General features: G+C 38.9%; 1 protein-coding gene across 30 annotated transcripts in view; it reads left to right on the top strand.

Annotated features, from left to right (window-relative positions):
• The window catches only part of RBFOX1 (RNA binding fox-1 homolog 1), a 1274894-nt gene that overhangs the window by 735332 nt on the left and 520958 nt on the right, over positions 1-18604 (top strand). For 26 of the 30 annotated variants that reach the window (XM_085591760.1, XM_085591759.1, XM_031506147.3 and 23 more), the window contains one exon: positions 15984-16031. The exons of the other annotated variants lie outside the window; for them this stretch is intronic. In XM_085591760.1, coding sequence (XP_085447886.1) covers positions 15984-16031 — 48 coding nt within the window. The remainder of the gene's footprint in view (positions 1-15983; positions 16032-18604) is intronic. 30 annotated transcript variants of the gene reach the window in all.

The raw sequence follows: 18604 nt of genomic DNA, 5'->3' as shown, positions 1-18604 counted from the left end.
TCGTAGTTGTTCTGTAGCACCAGAGAGATGTTCTTGCCCTTTGTGCTGCTGGAGAGCTGTGTGCCTCTCACCCTGGCAGTTACAGACCCTTGCATGTCCTTGTCACCTTTTTTCATCTCCTTGGAACCAGTCTGTCTGATTTTAAGTCTTCCTTCCCAGCAGTTCTACTGAAATCTTTGCAATATGTGGGGATTTATGTAGAATTTCTCCAGAGAGTTGGTCAAATCTATTCCCTTGCTGTGCCATCAGTTGCCTAAAGCTGAGTTAGTGAACAACCAGACCTCTGGGTGCAGTTTCTGTAGCTGAGGGACCTCCAGGATTCCTGGAGCCTCACAGATGATCACATATTTAAACATCTGAGATTTTGTTTTGCTCCAGCTGGGAGTTGCACACCTGGGAATGTGTGCTGCTGAAGTTTGTGCTCATTTTATTCTCCCCTAGGAAATGCAGGTCTGCTGCCAGCTCTGCCTGTCACCAAGTGACCAGGCAGGGTTAAAAAAGAACCCACAGGATAAGCAAAGACTGTGGAGAGGCTTCACTAACCAAAGAAAGGGACCTTTAATATTATTACTATTATTATTATGAATTTGGTGAATTAATTTCCTTCCTTTTGTTTGTCTTTGTGGTTGTTCAGGGTGATATTTGCAATGTAAGCCTTTGGAGCATGGCCTTGGAGTGACTCTTGTTCCGTGGTTAGTGCACCATGACAGCAAGGGGAGATGAAAGGAATAGCATTGCTGGGATTTCTTTCTTATTAAAAGTGTTTCTTTTGAAGGATATGGGAACAGCTCTGGTTTTAGGTTATCACTCAGCCAGCAGACCTGTTTTCCCATCTCCCCCAGCCTATCTTAAGCTTGTAGGGATCCCAGTTTATACAATTCTCTACAGGGCTTTCTGTTATCTCCTTCTCTCAACTGACAATTTCCCTGTCCAAACATAAACCAGGCTATCTTGCTTTTCCCTCCTTTTTCTCTATTGCTTTAAAAAATAGCTTTGAAACTCCACTGTTGTGACTCTAATATTGGCTGCACATACACTTGTTTTCCTGCCTTGAGCCCAGCTCAAGGCCTGTGTGCACACTGGGACCTCTCCTCTCGTGGGTGAGCACACCCAGCTCAGGTGTTTGTGTGTTATCACCAGCTCCTTGCAATTTTCAAATGACAACTTTCTCAATCTGCCAAAAGTCCATTGTCTGAATAACTTTTATTTGAGTCTACTTGCTCTCTCTAGGCTTGAACCTACCTGGTATTGCTGGACATGGGGTTTGAAATAAATAATTTCTCTTTTGAAGTGTGTATTTGTAAAAATGTAACAGCAGTTAACTAAGGTATCATCACAGTGTCATGGTTGCCAAAATTTCAGTGGAGGATATAAACATATGACCTATTCTAAAGTAGGTTAAGATATACTCCTTTTTAGTGTTGTAGATTGTAATTTTCCAAGTTTCTTTTTCCTTGAAAGAAATATTTATGTCATATCCATGGCTTTTTATTCAGTGTGTTTTCTGTGGTCATTAATAAACCTGCATCTGACTTGTGGGTAAAATAAAAGAACCGACAAAATTGAACTCAGTGATTTACTAACACACAAAATAAATCATCATTATAATGTTCAACACCTACAAACATGGATTGAAATCTATTTTTTAGGCATCTAAATCAGAAATGAGAGTAAAAGAAAGTTAAATATACATAGGCTCTTACCTTTTCTAAAGGTTTGAAACATCCACAAAGAGGCAGCATTGTCTGGGTGCTGTGGCAAAGGAGGATGACTTCAGTAGTCATTGTGATTATTATTTTTGGAATGAAGAATTGTTATTTCATCTTTTTTAAAAACCTTATAGTCTTTTTTTTTTGGTCAGAAAATCATGTGCAAAGAAATAAATTGTTTAGAACCAGAGCTGCTGCTTTGTAGAGTACAGAGTTGAGACCCTGGGTAAAACAGTGGTGGGTGGCTGAAATTCCTGTGGGGAGGTGGGCATGGAAACCTCAGCCCAAAGCCCTGGGGCAGTTTCAGAGTTAAGGTTCTTTAGTGTCTCTCTGAGCTTTTACACTGCTGCCTTTTGATTATTTGGAGGTTTCACAAACACAGTGCAGTTTTTCAGTGTTTTTTTTCCAGCTGTCAGAAATCCTGATTCAGATTTTTGTCTGCTTTATCTGCAAGTTCAGTTCTATGGAATAAACTTGATGAACTTGGAGCAATCAGAAGTTAGACTGGGAAAGGTCCACACTCACAAACCCTCAGTGCTCCATATTCAGGATATCAGAGTTGCTGCCTCTGTTGAAGTACAGGCAGCTATTATCACTCTTAGTGCTTTCATTGTCTCCTTATACCCTGTATTGTTTAAGTATTTGGATATTTATTGCTTAAATATTTGAATATTTGAATCTTCTATATGTTAAAGTAAGTTCACATACCTTTACAGAATTGAGGCTGAATTACCCACTCTAATTTCCTAGTCAAATTTAGACTCTAAAAGTGATTCATGATCTTACCTAGTTTCACATATGAAGAAATCAACCTGCTGATCAGAAGTTGTCTCTACTCTTGTGGAGTTCCCTTTGCACTTTGAAATTCCTGACAAGCAGCAGACAGTGGCTGATAAACTATTTGCCATGAATGGCATCTGAGAATTCTGTTATTTTTGATTTGAGAATGCCAGATGGGAATTATGTAAAGCACAGTTAGCTGGAGCCTTCAGAGGACGTGCACATTTGGGGAGATAATTCTGCAAGTGCTCTCTTGTTGTTTTGTTCCTTCAGCACTGCAGGAGGTCTGAGGACAGGAGAGATCACTGTCCTTCATCTGCTGCTTGGTCCTCCAGAGCCTGGGATAATTCTGGTACAGTCTGAAAGGGTTTTTTGAACCTTTTTTCATTAATTACACGTGAAATGTTTGCATTGTGGAGAGGCCAGCAGAGGCAATATTTAGTGGAGCAGCTCTGCAGCAGAATCTCAGTGCTCATCTGGTGCTAAATCCTGTCCTGGGTCTGCTCTTCTGAAGCTTCTTTATATCTCCTCAACATCAGCTTCATATTGGCTTTACTGGATCATTTTACCCCATTAAGAAGTGGATTTTTCTAGCCTGATAAGTGAAAAAAAAAAGTGTCAGTTGTTGGTGACTATCTGATGTGATTTACTCAATATTATCCTTTGATTATCATCACATAGTTTTAGGGAATGTATTTCTCTGACTGCATCATTAGGCTCAGTAAGAGAGATTCCAGTGTAAAAAGATGATGTTCAACATTTTTGTTGTAAAGTTAGCTACAGTTTTAGATGTTCTTCTGAACTTGTCATAAGGAATGATCAAACTGCATGGCTACTCAGTGAAAAATTAACTAGCAGCAAAATGAATGCTTTCTATTTGGTGGGAATTTAAAACTACAGAAACAAGGAAACAAAACTGATAGCAGATCTCAGATTAATTTACCTCAAAGTTCTTTATTATTGATCAATTTTGAGGCAGTTTTTACCAGTTATGACTGCAACTCCTCATCATTCCAGGGATTCCAAAGGGAAATAACTTTCTTTAGCAGGATTCCTCCAGTGAACATTGCTCACCCTAACGACTTGCTGATGCTATTTTTACTTTTGCATTTATGGTATTTCTTTTATGAGATAATGGATTGTGGAAGCAAGAACTTGTGTCACTCAGATGTTTTAAGGACAGCCTTTATATACAAGACTGTCATATGTTGAAACACAAAATGGAAAGGCTTTTAAAAACAGTGACTAAAAAAAGCATATTTTCCTGATTTTGTACTAATTCACCTGTAAACCTTCTAAAAATCAAAATTTCTAAAAAATTACCTTATAAATTCATTTAACATTTACAATTTTGATGAAAATATGCTTCATTCTATCCACTTAAAGGGATTTTAGAATCCTTTCAAGCTTCAGTGAGTGCTGAACAGTAGTTCATTATGTTTGTATTTAAGGATGCATGTTTTACAGAACAGCAGCTCTGCTTTAGTGGAAGATATTACTGTAATTATTTAGTTTCTGTTCACCTAGGATAAAGCATAACAGTATTTTTCTTTTTGCTTTAGAAAAGTAAATATAATGGTTGTCTTTGAGAGGATATATTAGTTGTGTTTTCACTTGGTGGATGCATGGCCCTACCTGAGTGTTTTGGTGCTGTTCTGAATGAATTTATAAAAATATTATGGTCTCTTTTAAAACAGTGAGTTAAAATATGTTTAAAAAAATACTATTCTTTGCTTTTGGGGAAAAAATTGAAACATTTGGCCTTGCTGTAGCAAGGAATCTGGAGCTTTGTCACAGTTTGTCACATATGTGACACATGTCACATCTGTCACATGTATGACACACTTTCATGTTAATTCCTTGAATTTTGGGACAACACTGAGATCAATACCTGGCAGTGATGCCTGTGATAAAATAACCCAGCACTTCCACAGGATCTCAATTTCCTCTTGGAATCCAGTGATGGCACCTTTTGAGATGGAGCTCTTGTTATCATTGCAGTTTTACTGACAGTTGCACCCCTGAAATTTGCTTTAAGAGCAAGAAGAAATGCAAAGTTTAGGAGTGTAGCTGTTTGGAGAGTTTGTTATTTGATGCACTTGAACAAATTAAATCTGAAGCTGGTTAAATTGAAGGAATCCAACTAAGAAAAAATCAGATTGTTGTAATTTACTTTGTTTTGTTTCGGGTTTTTCTGGTCTCTCTTTTTTTTTTTTTTTGTTTTGTTTTGTTTATTGGGGTTTTGTTTTCTTTTGGTTTTTTTTGTCTTTTTTATAAAGCACCATGTCCTAGATAGAAAAGTTCCAGCCTGTTTACATTATAACAGTGATTCTTTTCACTCATTCTAATAAATTATTACTTTATTATTGTTATTATTATTGCTACTACTGCTACCACCACCACCCTAGCAAGATCCTCACCATTGATAAGGAATAAGAAACTACTTTATGGGCACATTGTTTACTGACATATTAGTTGAGGCACAATTATTTTAATAGATCCACTGCTACCCCCCTTCACCTTGGTAAAGAATATTGGATTTTCCAGTTCAGTGAGCGTCTGGTCATTATCATTCATGTGCTCTATTGCAGTTATTGTTAATGGTTATATGAACAGCAAAATAGGAAGCATATATCACCTGTCAGCCTGTGTTCTCTAGGCCCATCTTGGGTTAAATTATAGTAGGATTAAGAGCAGAAGCTGCTAAAATTCAAGTTTTATGAAGAAGTTGTGGATTTTTTTTCCCCTCTAAGGTTTTGGATTTGTGTTCAGTCTTTAAGGAAAAAGCATCAATATATTAGGATCATAAATTCTGAATTGGTCTTGCCAAAAAGTAATTTAGAAAATTTACCAGATCAAATAAAAAGTGTGTTAACCTGGTTTATAGAGGAAGAGGGAGAAATACATTTTTCTGCTCTAACGTGATTCTAAAAACTTTCTAGTTTAAGGGAAATGTGTGCAGTTATACTTACCAAGGGGTGAAAATAATTCACCAAAGCAATGTTCTGAGCTCAGGAACAGTACCATTTGTGCTCCATCAAAAAATGGGCTTTATGTATTCAGTTTTTTAGCTTTGAAATTGATCTCCTGTCACTATTTTACTTTGTTTTAAATTGTGCAGCCTAGATACTATCCAGTATTCATGCTTGGGTGGTTTGTTGAACTGAAGGAAAAAGTTTATCAAAAGCAAATACTTGTGTATTTTAGCCTATAATATGGAAAGGACAGAAAATGTGATGTGGGGGTGATCACATCCCTGATGAAAATTTATCCCTCAGATTCTTTTTATCATGCTGAGTTGGCATTTCTTTATATGAAATTCTTCATTTTGTGCAGTTTTTTTTTTAAGCAATGCCATCAGATTTGGTGAGATAATATTTTAAATGGAATTTTGAAATAAGTATGGCAATCTTTTTCCTGTGTAAACACTACCACTACCTACTTCATTAATTAAACTGGAACATTCGCATTTTATCAAGTCCCAAGTAGTTGAAGGTTACAGGATTGAGGATGAAGGATTCTCCTTAGGATTGAGAGAAATGTGTTGGTGTGAATTCTAACATTTGAGAGACCTCTGATGCATTTTAAATACTGCTGTAGGTATTTAATTTTCCATGTTGAAACGAACTGTTGACACCCAGTCAACTGTTGATGAACAAATTCAAACCAAACAAAAGGGTGTGTTTTTCAATAGTATATGTAATTACACAGTGGGGTATTTCAGAGGCCAAAAAGAAGAGGAGTTTCTGAAACAGAATGGTTGGGTTAGTGAGATGAAATCTTCTGGTTATGAAATGGCAAAGGAACCCTTACCCTGCTCAGGTAAAGGAGCCCTTACCTGCTCATGTAAATCAGTTCTTACTCTGCTCAGGTAAATCAGTTCTTACCCCTGCTCAGGTAAATTAGTCTCTGCTGTGCTCAGGTAAATCCACCTTTACCTGCTAAGGTAAATCAGTTCTTACCCTACTCATGTAAATCAGCCCTTCCCTGCTCAGGTAAATCAGTTCTTACCCTGCTCAGGTAAATCTGTCTCTGCCCTGCTCAGGTAAATCAGCCCTTACCTGCTCAGGTAAATCAGTCCTTATCCCCTCTGGAAAGCTGCAGAGCCCACAGCCCCAGTGCTGAGGCTGAGCTCCTGGCTGGTGCATTTCAGGAGAAAAGCTTTGTGTTTAGACAGGAGGGACAGTGGGACTTACAGAGGTACTCTGGGGGTTTCAGTGCTGCACAGCTCCTAAAAGTCAACAGTGTGGTGATGCTTGATGCTTCATTCCTGCTGGATTTTCTGCTGGGAATAGATGATTTAAGATGTCTGCTGAGTGAGAAATTGCAGATTATGAGACTAATAAAGATAAAAAAACTTTAAAAAATGCATTTTGATGGTTACCTTTTTCCTTTCATTTCTCTCCTAGTTTAAGAAAAGGAGGAGGAAACTGCTTTTCTTATTTTTTTTGATTGATCCAAATCTGTTTATTAACTTCTTGTTATGCTGCTTTAAGATTACCTGGCACCTCTCTCTCCCAAATGCCATAGCTCATTTTTGCATTCATCTTTCATACATACCTATGTGGGGAAAAAATTTGCCAGTCTGAATATACAGTGAAATCAGTTATAAAGAAAATGTAGGAACTGTTACATTTCAGTTATATACTGAAATGTCCTCACATACTGCACAGGATTACACGGAGATATTTATTATCTGCACTCCAATTAAAAATACTGCACTGGTTTGTTAGATACTTAGAAGTATTTACTACAACCAATATTCCTTATTTAAAAAGAAGGCTAATTCCTCAGTGCACATGGATCTACACAGAAAACAACAAAATCTGTGTGTACAACAGAAGAAAGGGGTTTAGGGGCATGAAGGGGCTGAGTGGTGTTAGGGTTTGTTTGATGCGGGGAGGTTGGTTTGATTTGGTTTGGTTTGGTTTGTTTTTTTTTCCTACATCTCTTGACCAGCACTGAGACAGAGTTGTCCTTTTGCAAGAGGCTGCCAGGGTTGTTTGTGTTCAGTGATCCTTGCTCATCACTTTAGTGCTGCTATATAGGGCAAAGCATCTGTCTGAGAGGAAAGAGGCAGGAAAAGGTGCAGGAAAAGCATCTGTCTGGGGAGAAACAGCCAGGAAAAGGTGCAGGAGGAGCAGGGCACCGTGTGTATGCTGACTGCAGAAGGCCATGGGTGTGCTGCTAAGTGGAAACCAAGTTGTGAGCTGCAGCCCTGGGAGCAGAGCACGTGCTGGGGATGCTGAGAGCTGAACATTTGGGAGCAGAACCATGTCTGTGCCTCTGACATTGGCTGTTTTCCTTGGCAGTTCTCCCTGCTGGGCTGGCTGAGCTGCTCTCTGTGCCAGGGGAATGGGTGTGGGACACTGCTGTGACCAGTGTCTTTTCAGCTGAGTGCTTCTGAAAATGTTTGGGAAACCAAAGGGTTCTGCTGTCTTCGTGACAGCACAGCTTGGCAGATGTTTCAAAGCAAACTGGGCTTGTTTACCCTACACTGGGCATGGAAGAAGAAATAGCATCTCAGTCACTCTCTGCTTGCCAACAAGAACAAAAAACTGACTATTGGTCGATAAGGAAACTTCTCAAAGCTAAATTATATCAACTTGGTGCCCGAGGCTGCAGTCTAATTCTTTATTTCCCCTGGATGTTGAAGCAATAGCTGCCATCATCAGAGCTCCTTTGGAGTTTGCTCATGACAGGAGCAGTGCTTTGGATGCAGTGTTCACTCTTGCCTTTTCTTCTGCATTCCTGTTAGTGGGATGGCACACTGCTGGGCCAGGAGGCTGAAAGCACTCCAGTGTATGAAGCACTGATCATTTGTGACCTGACTACTCGTGACTTTTGAGAATAGGTAGGAACTGAAATCTTTTAAGTTGCTGATGGCTGTGGGTTAACCCCAGTAGGCAGCAAAACCCCACTCGCTCCCCCTCAGCGAGGCAGAAGTGAGAAAGTTTGTGGGTTGTTTATTAAGGGAAGTCTTGAGTCTAATATGAAATTCAGCTTACTTTTTAACTCAAGAAAGCAGAGTAAATACATAGCCAGCTTCTTGGGAGTGTTTTGCTGCACAGAAACACCCATATTTTGTGGAAACATAATAAAAGCATGAAACTCGACTTGTTGTGATGATCAAAGGTGTAGTGTAATATCAAAGAGAAAATAGATGATTACATAATCCTAATTTTCCAGGGAAGTTCTGCAGTCATCACACATCTTCTGTCACTAAACAATTCCTGTCCTGTCACTCTGTAAGCTTGAAAAATCACTATTTAATTTAAAATTTATGCTTTTTATCACTACATAGCCTAAAATGTCTGAATTCCATTTAAATGTTCAACAAAAATCCTCTTCAGTCTTGAAGGAACTTATTCTGTAAAAATTGGACTTAAGTGAAATTGTTTTATTACTGATTTATACCCTGTGCCCACACAGTTGCCTCTCAGTAAACACAGGATCCTTCCTGGCAGCCACTTCAGCATCTTCACTTCATGGAGTGAATCTTCCTCCTCCTCTCAGCATCCTCACCTCTCTTTTAGGTCTTTTACCAGCTGGACTAGGGCATGGCTTTGCAAGTGATGTTCTGTCTTTTCCTCAGGCACTCATTTATGAAAAATACAGGAATATCTTTGAGCTTCTGTTTATTTCTCTGTCAAATGTGGCAAAACTTAGTAAAGATATTGTAAAGATTTTTAGGTGTCTTAGGTATGAAGCAATTTTATGTGTTTGTTTCATTTAGGAACCTGACTGGAAATATATAGATTCAGTCAGGAATTGTGTTGTGCCCTTGTGCTGGTGTTAATTTGAAAACATAAACTGTTAAATTAGGTTTCTTCTTCTAAAAGTTGCATCTGTACTCTGGTTATATATTGTCAGTTGTCACCTAACCCAGCTTACACAGTGTGTGGCTGTGCTGAAATCACATCAACAGCTTTCTCAGCTCCTTGAATTTATCAGGAATTTCTATTGAACGCCTAGATTTTAGTTATTTCAAACATATGACTGTTTATGTGGCTGTTTGCCTACCTGACACCTAAGGCAATTTTGTTAGATAAATAAAATATAGTTTAAAAATTTTAACAGTTTCAAACTGTTAAAATTTACAGTTCTGGAAGTTCCTGTGTATTTTCAGCCTTGAAAGTAGAGGGACATATAGAAAAGGAATTTCAGATTTGACCTGTGGGTCAAAATTATCCCACAACCTCCCCTGGGTTGTGGGAGTTGTATTTAGGAATCTTAAGTGTTTTTGTCCAAACTGACAACTTTAAATGTCAGTTTCCATTGCTGGCTTTGAAAATGAAATATTTACTAGCCCAAAATTAAGTCTTAACCTCATCTAGGCTTCAAAAGCCAATATTTACATCTTGATACTGCTACATGACTGATTCACATCTTAAAATTACATCTGTATCTTCCAAAAACACTGCCCATTTTATGTGTGGTTCTGGGATATCTAAGGAGAAAGATGGAGGTTTTACACTCGGGTACCTTTGCATCCCTGGGCTAATGAAACATCTGTTTGGAGAGGGGAGGGGAGTGTGAGGCACGAGGATTCTGTGCTGGCCAGAGACGTGTCTGTGCATCTCGGAGTGTTTGGAGAGCATTAAGAAAAGGACAAGCAACTCCTGAAGGTGAGAGAAGGAAATGAAAGAAGAGCGTGAATGTTTTATATACTCCAGTCCATAAAGCTCCAGCAGCAGCAGTACCTGCTCCCTCAAACAAGTCTTTATTTAGGAAAAAGTCAAAGCTCTCCTTGGGAGGAAAAACAAAATTTTAACTCCTGATAGGCTTGAAAATGAGCATAAGCACTGGGCTGGAAGCAGAAGAAAGCAGAAAGCAGAGCTGGGTGCTCACTGGCACAGCAGGGTGGTGGGTGGCTGCGTGGGAGGGCACACACACACGAGTACTTTCAAATCTGTATGAAAAATACAGCAGTATTTTTATAAGCAGTCATTTTTTGATTATAAAGTTTCAGTCATTTCAGTTTCCAAGAGTCTTGCAAACCTTCCTCTTACAGTCTACTTTTGTCTAGAAACAAGACAAGAAAGCTCCCTAAAATCTGGAGAAGTTTGATTTTAAATCTCTGACTGGATGGGTTGTTTCCTATTTGACTCTACTTAAAGTCCCCAAGGCTGCCCTAAGGCATCACAAATAGGTGCAGATGGCCCAATTTTCTCCTGGTTTGAGCTTGTACACACAAACCTCTTGTTCCACAAATGTTAGTAAGTAGAGTTTAAGCTATTTCTTTCAAAATAAGGCTCCTCTCCAACATCTTTGACATTGCAACTGTTGAAGCCATTGAATTCCTTGAATTGGTTTGTTAATTTGATGGGGCTTCTGCCTGAGTTGCTGGGGACAAATTTAGTGAAGACTTGAATGTCACATTCTAAGGTTTCATTTTTCATTTATTTTCTTCTTCAGTAAGTATTAATGTGTGGTTAATTTGTTCTCTGGGATAGATGAAATAGAACTAATATGAAATTCAAATGAATTCTTCTGCTGGCAGCCTGTTTGTTAGCAGCAATAATGAAACATAATGGCCAATGGATAGAGAAATGTATCAAGTATTTTCCTTGATAATTCAGGGGTTTGAGCTATTTAACAGTCAATAAAAATATCCAAAAGAATCAATAACCTAGAATTTGACTGTGTACTTTTTATATAATATATATGTATATATATTCTTACTTTGTGTACGATCATGTTACCTTTTTTAAATGCTTTAATCATTAAAAAAAGTCCATTTCAGCTGTACAAATTTCAAGCAAACAAACAAACAAAACGGAAAAAAAAAAAAGAAAAAGCCAAACGATACAAAGCACCTTTCATCTCTAAATTACTGGCCGTTTCATGAAACTGGAAGGCAGCGCTGGGAAGAAAAACCCACCATTTGTTGGCACTTGTTGGGGTGCCAAGGACAGGTGTAAAACCCCTGCCCAGCAATAGGTTTATCTTTCACGGGAGGCTGGAGAGGACTTTAGGAGGTTATTTGCTTCCACCTACTGCTCAGCCTTTGTATTACAGAAGAACCCGGCTGGGATGCTCGGAATTCCAGGGGCTCATCCTTCCTCCCCCAGGGATTTGGGAGTGCAGGGTGTGCACGGGAATTCGCTTTGCTGTCACTCTGCCTTATGCTCACCTGAGGAGAGAACATCCGTTGGAAATCCCGATCACTTTTCTGAAGTTTCTGCTTCGCTGTGGTTGGTTGGGAGCTGGGATGGCGGGGCAGCCGAGGGAGGAATCGGGGTTGGGATGGCAGGGGGGGAGCACAGGGCACTGTGTGATAACGCACTCGGGGTGTGGGCTCTTAGCACCAAGGGCTGCTCCAGGATAGGCATTTCACTATTCCTGCTCGCAATTCAAGGAGTGAAATTAAGCACAGAATTACAGAAACTGTGTAAAATAAAGTATATGCAGGTTTCCACTGCATCCTAAAGCCAGAATCTAATTCAGGGTCATGCTATTACCAATACTATTGCTTTCTAGAGCTTTCACTTCACTCTCTTCAGTAACATTTTTATACTGCTACAGTTGATGAAGCGGCAGATTTGTTTCCCGAGGGCTCAGTGTGTTAAACTTGAAAAATCCCAGCCCTTAAACTTGTGCTTGTCCTGCATTGCTCCCAGTGTTCTGCAGGACACCTTGCTTTGTTTCCCTGTTGCTGCTACCAAACAAAACAGACCAAAAAGGCAGTTTATATAAAACATAAGCTCTTAATATATTTGTAATAATATTATTTATTTGGCTGTTATGCAGACACACCTAGAGAAAAAAGGAATTGTGTTGGTTTTAAACTGAAATGGATGAGAGGGTTTTATATTTAATTCTGTATTTTCCATGAAACATCCTATAAAGTATTCTATCATTATATAGTTTGTCTAAAATAATTCTTCAAAAGGAACGTATTTTCTGAGTTTTTACTTTTTTTTTTTGTGATGTACCAACATTAAAGAATGTGCCTGATACATTGTTCATATCTCTAGGATTTTACAATTGCTTTACAGAAATGGTGCTTCTCCATCTCAAATAATTCATAGAGCTGGGAAATTTGCAATACACATACGAAGTGACAGCACTTTGTCATTTTGCACTTAGAGAAAGTAGCACAGATGTCTCCCAGAGAAGAACATTCTCATTTTTTTCCCGTCTTGCTCTGAGAGTGACAGATGATTCATTTTGATGATTTTTGAAGCTTAGGGTCTGTGTACATTTTTTCCTTTAAAAGAGGTATATTTAGGCTGTAGACGTATACTCAAATATTTATATTTCAATATAGATTTTATTAAGTCACTTGCTTCACTGGTTTAAAGAATTACAACACTAATTGCTTCAGAAAATTAACTGGTTTTTATCTTGCCCTTGTGCAGAAGTCTGAATCCAGGTGTTTACTCTTGAAGACATACAGCTATTTCTCTTAAATCCAACTCTACATAATTTCAAAGATAACACATTCTTGAAGTGAGACTGAACCCATGCAGATGTGGTTTTCACTGCTAAAGCTGCAGTGGTTAACTTGTAAGGGATTCATTTTCCATATCTTCAGACAGATAGCCAAACTCTAAGGGATTAAATGCTTCTGTAACGTTCAGGGATAAAACACAGAGCAGAAATGCTGGAATTTGGTGTTCAGCCTGAATCTTTCCCTGGGGCTGCTCTGAGCTCCAGGTGAGGTCTGAGTTCAGTTCCAGGTCAGGGCTCAGTTCCAGGTGGGGTCTCAGTTCCAGGTGGGGTCTCAGTTCCAGGTCAGATCTCAGTTCCAGGTGGGGTCTCAGTTCCAGGTCAGGGCTCAGTTCCAGGTGAGGTCTCAGTTCCAGGTCAGATCTCAGTTCCAGGTGGGATCTCAGTTCCAGGTGGGGTCTCAGTTCCAGGTCAGATCTCAGTTCCAGGTGGGGTCTCAGTTCCAGGTCAGGGCTCAGTTCCAGGTGAGGTCTCAGTTCCAGGTCAGATCTCAGTTCCAGGTGGGATCTCAGTTCCAGGTGGGGTCTCAGTTCCAGGTCAGGGCTCAGTTCCAGGTGAGGTCTCAGTTCCAGATCAGATCTCAGTTCCAGGTGGGATCTCAGTTCCAGGTGGGGTCTCAGTTCCAGGTCAGGGCTCAGTTCCAGGTGAGGTCTCAGTTCCAGGTCAGGGCTCAGTTCCAGGTGGGGTCTCAGTTCCAGGTGGGGTCTCAGCTCCAGGTGGGGGTCTCAGTTCCAGGTGGGGGTCTCAGTTCCAGGTCAGGGCTCAGTTCCAGGTGAGGTCTCAGTTCCAGGTGGGGTCTCAGTTCCAGGTGGGGTCTCAGTTCCAGGTCAGGGCTCAGTTCCAGGTCAGGTCTCAGTTCCAGGTGGGGTCTCAGTTCCAGGTGGGGTCTCAGTTCCAGGTCAGGGCTCAGTTCCAGGTGGAGGCTCCAGGTGAGGCTCGTTGTCTCGTTATCTCCTGATTGAGCAGGGGAGCTCAGCTGGGCTGGCCCCACCTGTGGTCAGTGGGGCTGAGGCTGCTCTTGTGCCTGTTCCTTGCTGCTCCAGATAAGCTGTGCTGGGAGGAAAATGGGTTTTTTCATCCAGGTAAAACTTCATTTTTAATTGAGTAATGAATGCTTATGAACTCAGGCCTCTTAGGAATTGCTTTCAATGGGAAAGGACAGTGGTGAAATGGCAAACTGCACTGTTCCATGGGCAGCAGAAGGGATCTGAGTGCTGTTGGCTCTTCAGGTATATCCATCATGCTGAGAGTCTGTAATAGCCATGACTACAGTCTGAGAGGAGCTACTTTGTTCTGCTTTCAGTTAATTTAGGTCAGTGTGTGAGACACAGCCACTCTTGTCCTTGGTAATATGGAAAGAGATGATTCATTTTTGATTAACCAATAAATATGTTAAAGAACATTACACTCTTTCCAAAGGGTGACTTAGGGCACAGCTAGGACATGAAGACCACTGGTGCTAATGGAGTTTGAATTCATTCCCCTGAGGGAGAAGGCTTTTGAAAAGCTGAGCTTTTTTTCCCTCCTCGAAAAGAAGCAAGTGTAAATATCCAAACAGGCTCAGAAAGGGAGCATGTAGGCAGAGAATTTCCTTCTCCTCAACGTGGAAGATGTGGGGAGAGACTGGTTGGCTGCCAGTAAGGCACACTTGAAAGAAAATTTTGGAATGTTATATTCCCCAAACTGCAGTCTGGTTCCCCATGAAAAGTGATGGAATATAAAGTATTAGAGGTGCTGATTCATATATTAGACTGGCTAGAATAACAAATGTTTTTTTGCTGCTTAAGAAGTGACACAACTTGATATGTCTTATGAAACCATCTATAATATAATTTGCTATGAATTGAAGTATTTTTATCTTACTTGGTTGAATGGTTTAATTTTTAAAAATCTTTTATAGGTGTAAGTAGGAAGTCTTTCGCTTTGAAGTAAAACCAGGCCTTCATTTAAGATGCTGTTGAAGAAACATAAATACTTCATCTTACATTTGTTTTCATTTTTAATATGAGCTAATATTTGCTATCAGCCTTTGAATTTATGTCCAAGTAACTAACCAATAATCGGAAATCTGATTAGAGTAGTTCCAGATTTGGTGAGAGGTTGAGGAAGTACTTTTCACAAAAAGTTGTCCCTCAGCCATATGTTATTATTTTCCCAGTAGAAATCTCTAAAGCTGCAATATTTAAGCAAAATTTGCTTCCAAGAATATCCTCACTAGAAAAGTAAAATTGAAAAGAAAATTAGTAGGTCACTTGTCTACAAGTGTTTAGTGACTTGAATTGTACTTGGCTTACTCAGTTTCCAGTAGTAACTTGTGGTAAAAAGGGCAACTGAAGCAATAAATTCCTTTTGAAGTGTAATTTTTGTGATAACAACTATCCCTGCGTGTCTTCAGCCCCAAAATTCATAGGTTCATTGAATCAAAATACTTTAGGAATAAAAGAACCATGTGTTGTGAGTCATTAGGTTCGAGATCATTTGTTTCACCCCTGAAGAAAACATGTGTAAGATACCCACATGTGTACAAGTCTGTGCACACACACATTTACATGTTTATCATAAATAGAGGCTTTGCTGTTCTTGCATGTTGCCAGGAGATTCAGACACAAATATCTGTCAGGTCCTGGCTAGCACTTGATAACAGACAGAAGGTTGAGCAGTTTTTCCTCTTTAGCTTACCTTTATAATTCTTTCAGCTTCCATCATTTGTTTATTAAAAAAAAAAAAAGAGGAAGAAATATTTTTTCCTCAAGATGGAAGCGAAAAAGAAAACGTATAATAACAAATCATATTTTTTCCTGAGAGCTGCCTACAACATATTGAAATAGGTATGGGGTTTTTTTTGTGTGTGTTCTTTCAATCCTGTGTTTAAATTTATGCCTGTACTAAAGTTTAATAAACTTCACCTAAAGGCACAACACTTGATATCATATATTTAAATAACTCTGTGTACAAAAACAACAGTTTTTCAGCCTGAGTTACTCCCCCAGTGCTGGTCAATGTGTTTTGTGACGTGGGCTTCTCTGTTTGTGCTTTCAGGACACTAAAGCAGAGAGCAGTTCTGGTGTAGAAACTGAGGACAGAAAAGTAAGTGGCTTGTTTTAATGTGATTTTTCAGGCAACTCTAGTAGCTGGGATTTTCTCTGGTTATTGTTTAGGTTTTTATGTTAATTAAGCCATGTGAAATTATTTTATGTCTCTTTATATGTATAAGTGTTCATGTTGTATTTTAACTTCAATGGGGACAAAACAGTCTTGCTCTATTGAATATAATTGTTAAACATTTGAATAACTGTTTTTATTGAAGAAGAAGGGAATTATAGTCTTGATCTCTTTATGCTACAAAAAAGTTTACAAGGCAGTTGTACATTGTATCCTTAATTTATATTAATAACAAAGTTATTGTGTGTCTGTCATGATAAAATTGGCATACCTTGTTAAATGTTTGTAAGACAGCAAAATGACTGCTTTCTCTTGCTTTAGAAGTAGCACCTTTGAAATATATTTTTTCCTTTTAAAGAATTGATTAAAACAAATATTTCCAGTTTTATTTTCTTTGGATAAATATAAACCAGATACAAAATAAGTTTTCAGTTGTGTTTACCTTACTCACGGTAAAAACTTACCAAGAAACAAAGGCTTCACAAAGAAGCTTCAGCTTAAAAAAAATGTATTTGTAAGAAATAAATATCAATCCAGTTTTAAAGAGAGGAATGTGTTTTGCTTGGAAATCTGTTGCTACTGAAATTTGAAAATCTGGATTACTAGATCTGTGCAGGGTATCCCTGTGTGGAATAGTAACTGAGTCTGGGGAAGTGTTGAGCACAGGACGTGTGGTTTAAGGTCTCTAACTCCAGCTGGTTCTCACTCTGCCCACTGAGGCTGCAGGTTCTGGGCATCAGCTTCCATCAAGCTCTCCAGGTATTTCCATTTAGGTTCGTGTTGCTTTAAATTGTGCTAAAATCCAGGCTGGCAGTTTACTTCTAAAATCCAAGTTTTGGCTCTTTTTTTAGTGTTGATAACAACTGCTAAAACTGCCCAAGCCAGAAGTTCTTTCTATATTGTGAATTAAGGGAACAGGTGTCAGAGCCTGACAAGGCTTTGAACAACAATTTATTAAAGTGATATATTTCTTCTTTCTGGTATTGCAACTTTTATCTAGCAGAGCACCAGCCTGTTGCCAATAAACTGTGGGGCTTTTCCTGGTTTGTTATGCCATGGTTTGTACCCTAGGAGGAATTTCAGGAGATGTGTGTCTGATACCTTCTTTTGAGACTCAAAGGGGCTGCTCTGAGCTGGGGTAGTTTCCACCTTCAGTGACTCAGGATATCCAGCTTTCACATCCAGAGACTGCAATTAGCAGAAAGAGTTGTCTAGAAAACCCCTGGATTTTTATTCTTCCTTTTGTTATTTTGTGGAAGCACTTTGAAACAACAGGGATGTGACACCTGTTGTTGCAGGATCTGTTTCCTCTTTTCTCTGTTTGGTCCCAAAATGGAAGCTTCCACCAAGTTTAAGTGGCAGTTGTTCTTTCCAGTCCAGGGAGAGAGTTACCAGTGATCATCAAATACAGATCCATCAGTCTTGGTTAGTGCTAATGAATTGTTTCATGTTTGTTGAAAGCATCAATTAAGAATGTAATGTAATTCATAAACCTGAAACATTGTAAATAAATATTTTTATTTCATTGAACTTGAAATCAAGACAAACTACTGCAATTAGGGCATGCATCATTAGTATCTAATAATTTGCACTTCCATAATGAAATATACTACTAATGAACTATATCATTAGTAATTAATGAGAAATTTTCCCAGTTAACCACAAAATGCAAACCTGCAAGGTGCCTTTTCTTGTGTTCCTTTTTTTTTTCTGAAGTTTCCTAATCTATAACTTCTGAAGTAGAAGTTTATGTAACCATGACTAAAGCATTGCCTGCAGGCAAACTCCAATTTAATAAATGTACTTATTATTTTGAAATCTATTATTCTGTAAATTCCAAAATAGCAGTTAATTATCGTAACCACTTCATCACTGTGATCTCTCTCTCCCTTTATTGTCTTCAACTGACCTTTCCATGTAAGATTTTTATTTATTTCCTGCAAGACTAAAAGCTCCCAGGTTTAAAAATACCATGTGACAAGCAATGCACAGTCTGCTCTCTCTGCCTTGGATAATTATGAATTACTTAATTGCCCTTAGCATTCCTAGCAGAAGACCCATAAGTGCACGTACAACTCATTTCCTACATAATAAATACTTTTTTCTGCATTTGACACTCCCAAACTTTCCCGTTTGGATATCCCAGCACCATTCTGAACATCACAATATTGGGTGTTTAATGACTCATACCATCACAGAAATGGCTCAGTTAACAAATGGATAAAAGTGACCCATAAATTGTCACAGGAAGAAACATGTTAAAAACATACCATGTGTGATTTTTGTACAAAATCCATGGATATCTGCAGCTAGCCATGCGATGTGTGGCAATTTGAGACATAATTCCAAAGCCTGTGTGATGTTCTGCTATTGCAAGGCCAGTGGCAGATGGTGAGGTTGTTTTTCCTTTTACCCATGTTTTCTGATTTAACCCTGTGTGTTGAGCACAAACAAAATGGTTCTGGTGGAAGGCAATTAATAAGGATATTGGCCATTTT

The sequence above is a fragment of the Lonchura striata genome, chromosome 14, assembly GCF_050655825.1.
Source record: "Lonchura striata isolate lonStrDom1 chromosome 14, ASM5065582v1, whole genome shotgun sequence".
Lineage (NCBI taxonomy): Eukaryota > Metazoa > Chordata > Aves > Passeriformes > Estrildidae > Lonchura > Lonchura striata.
This window is presented reverse-complemented; position numbering and strand designations above follow the sequence as displayed.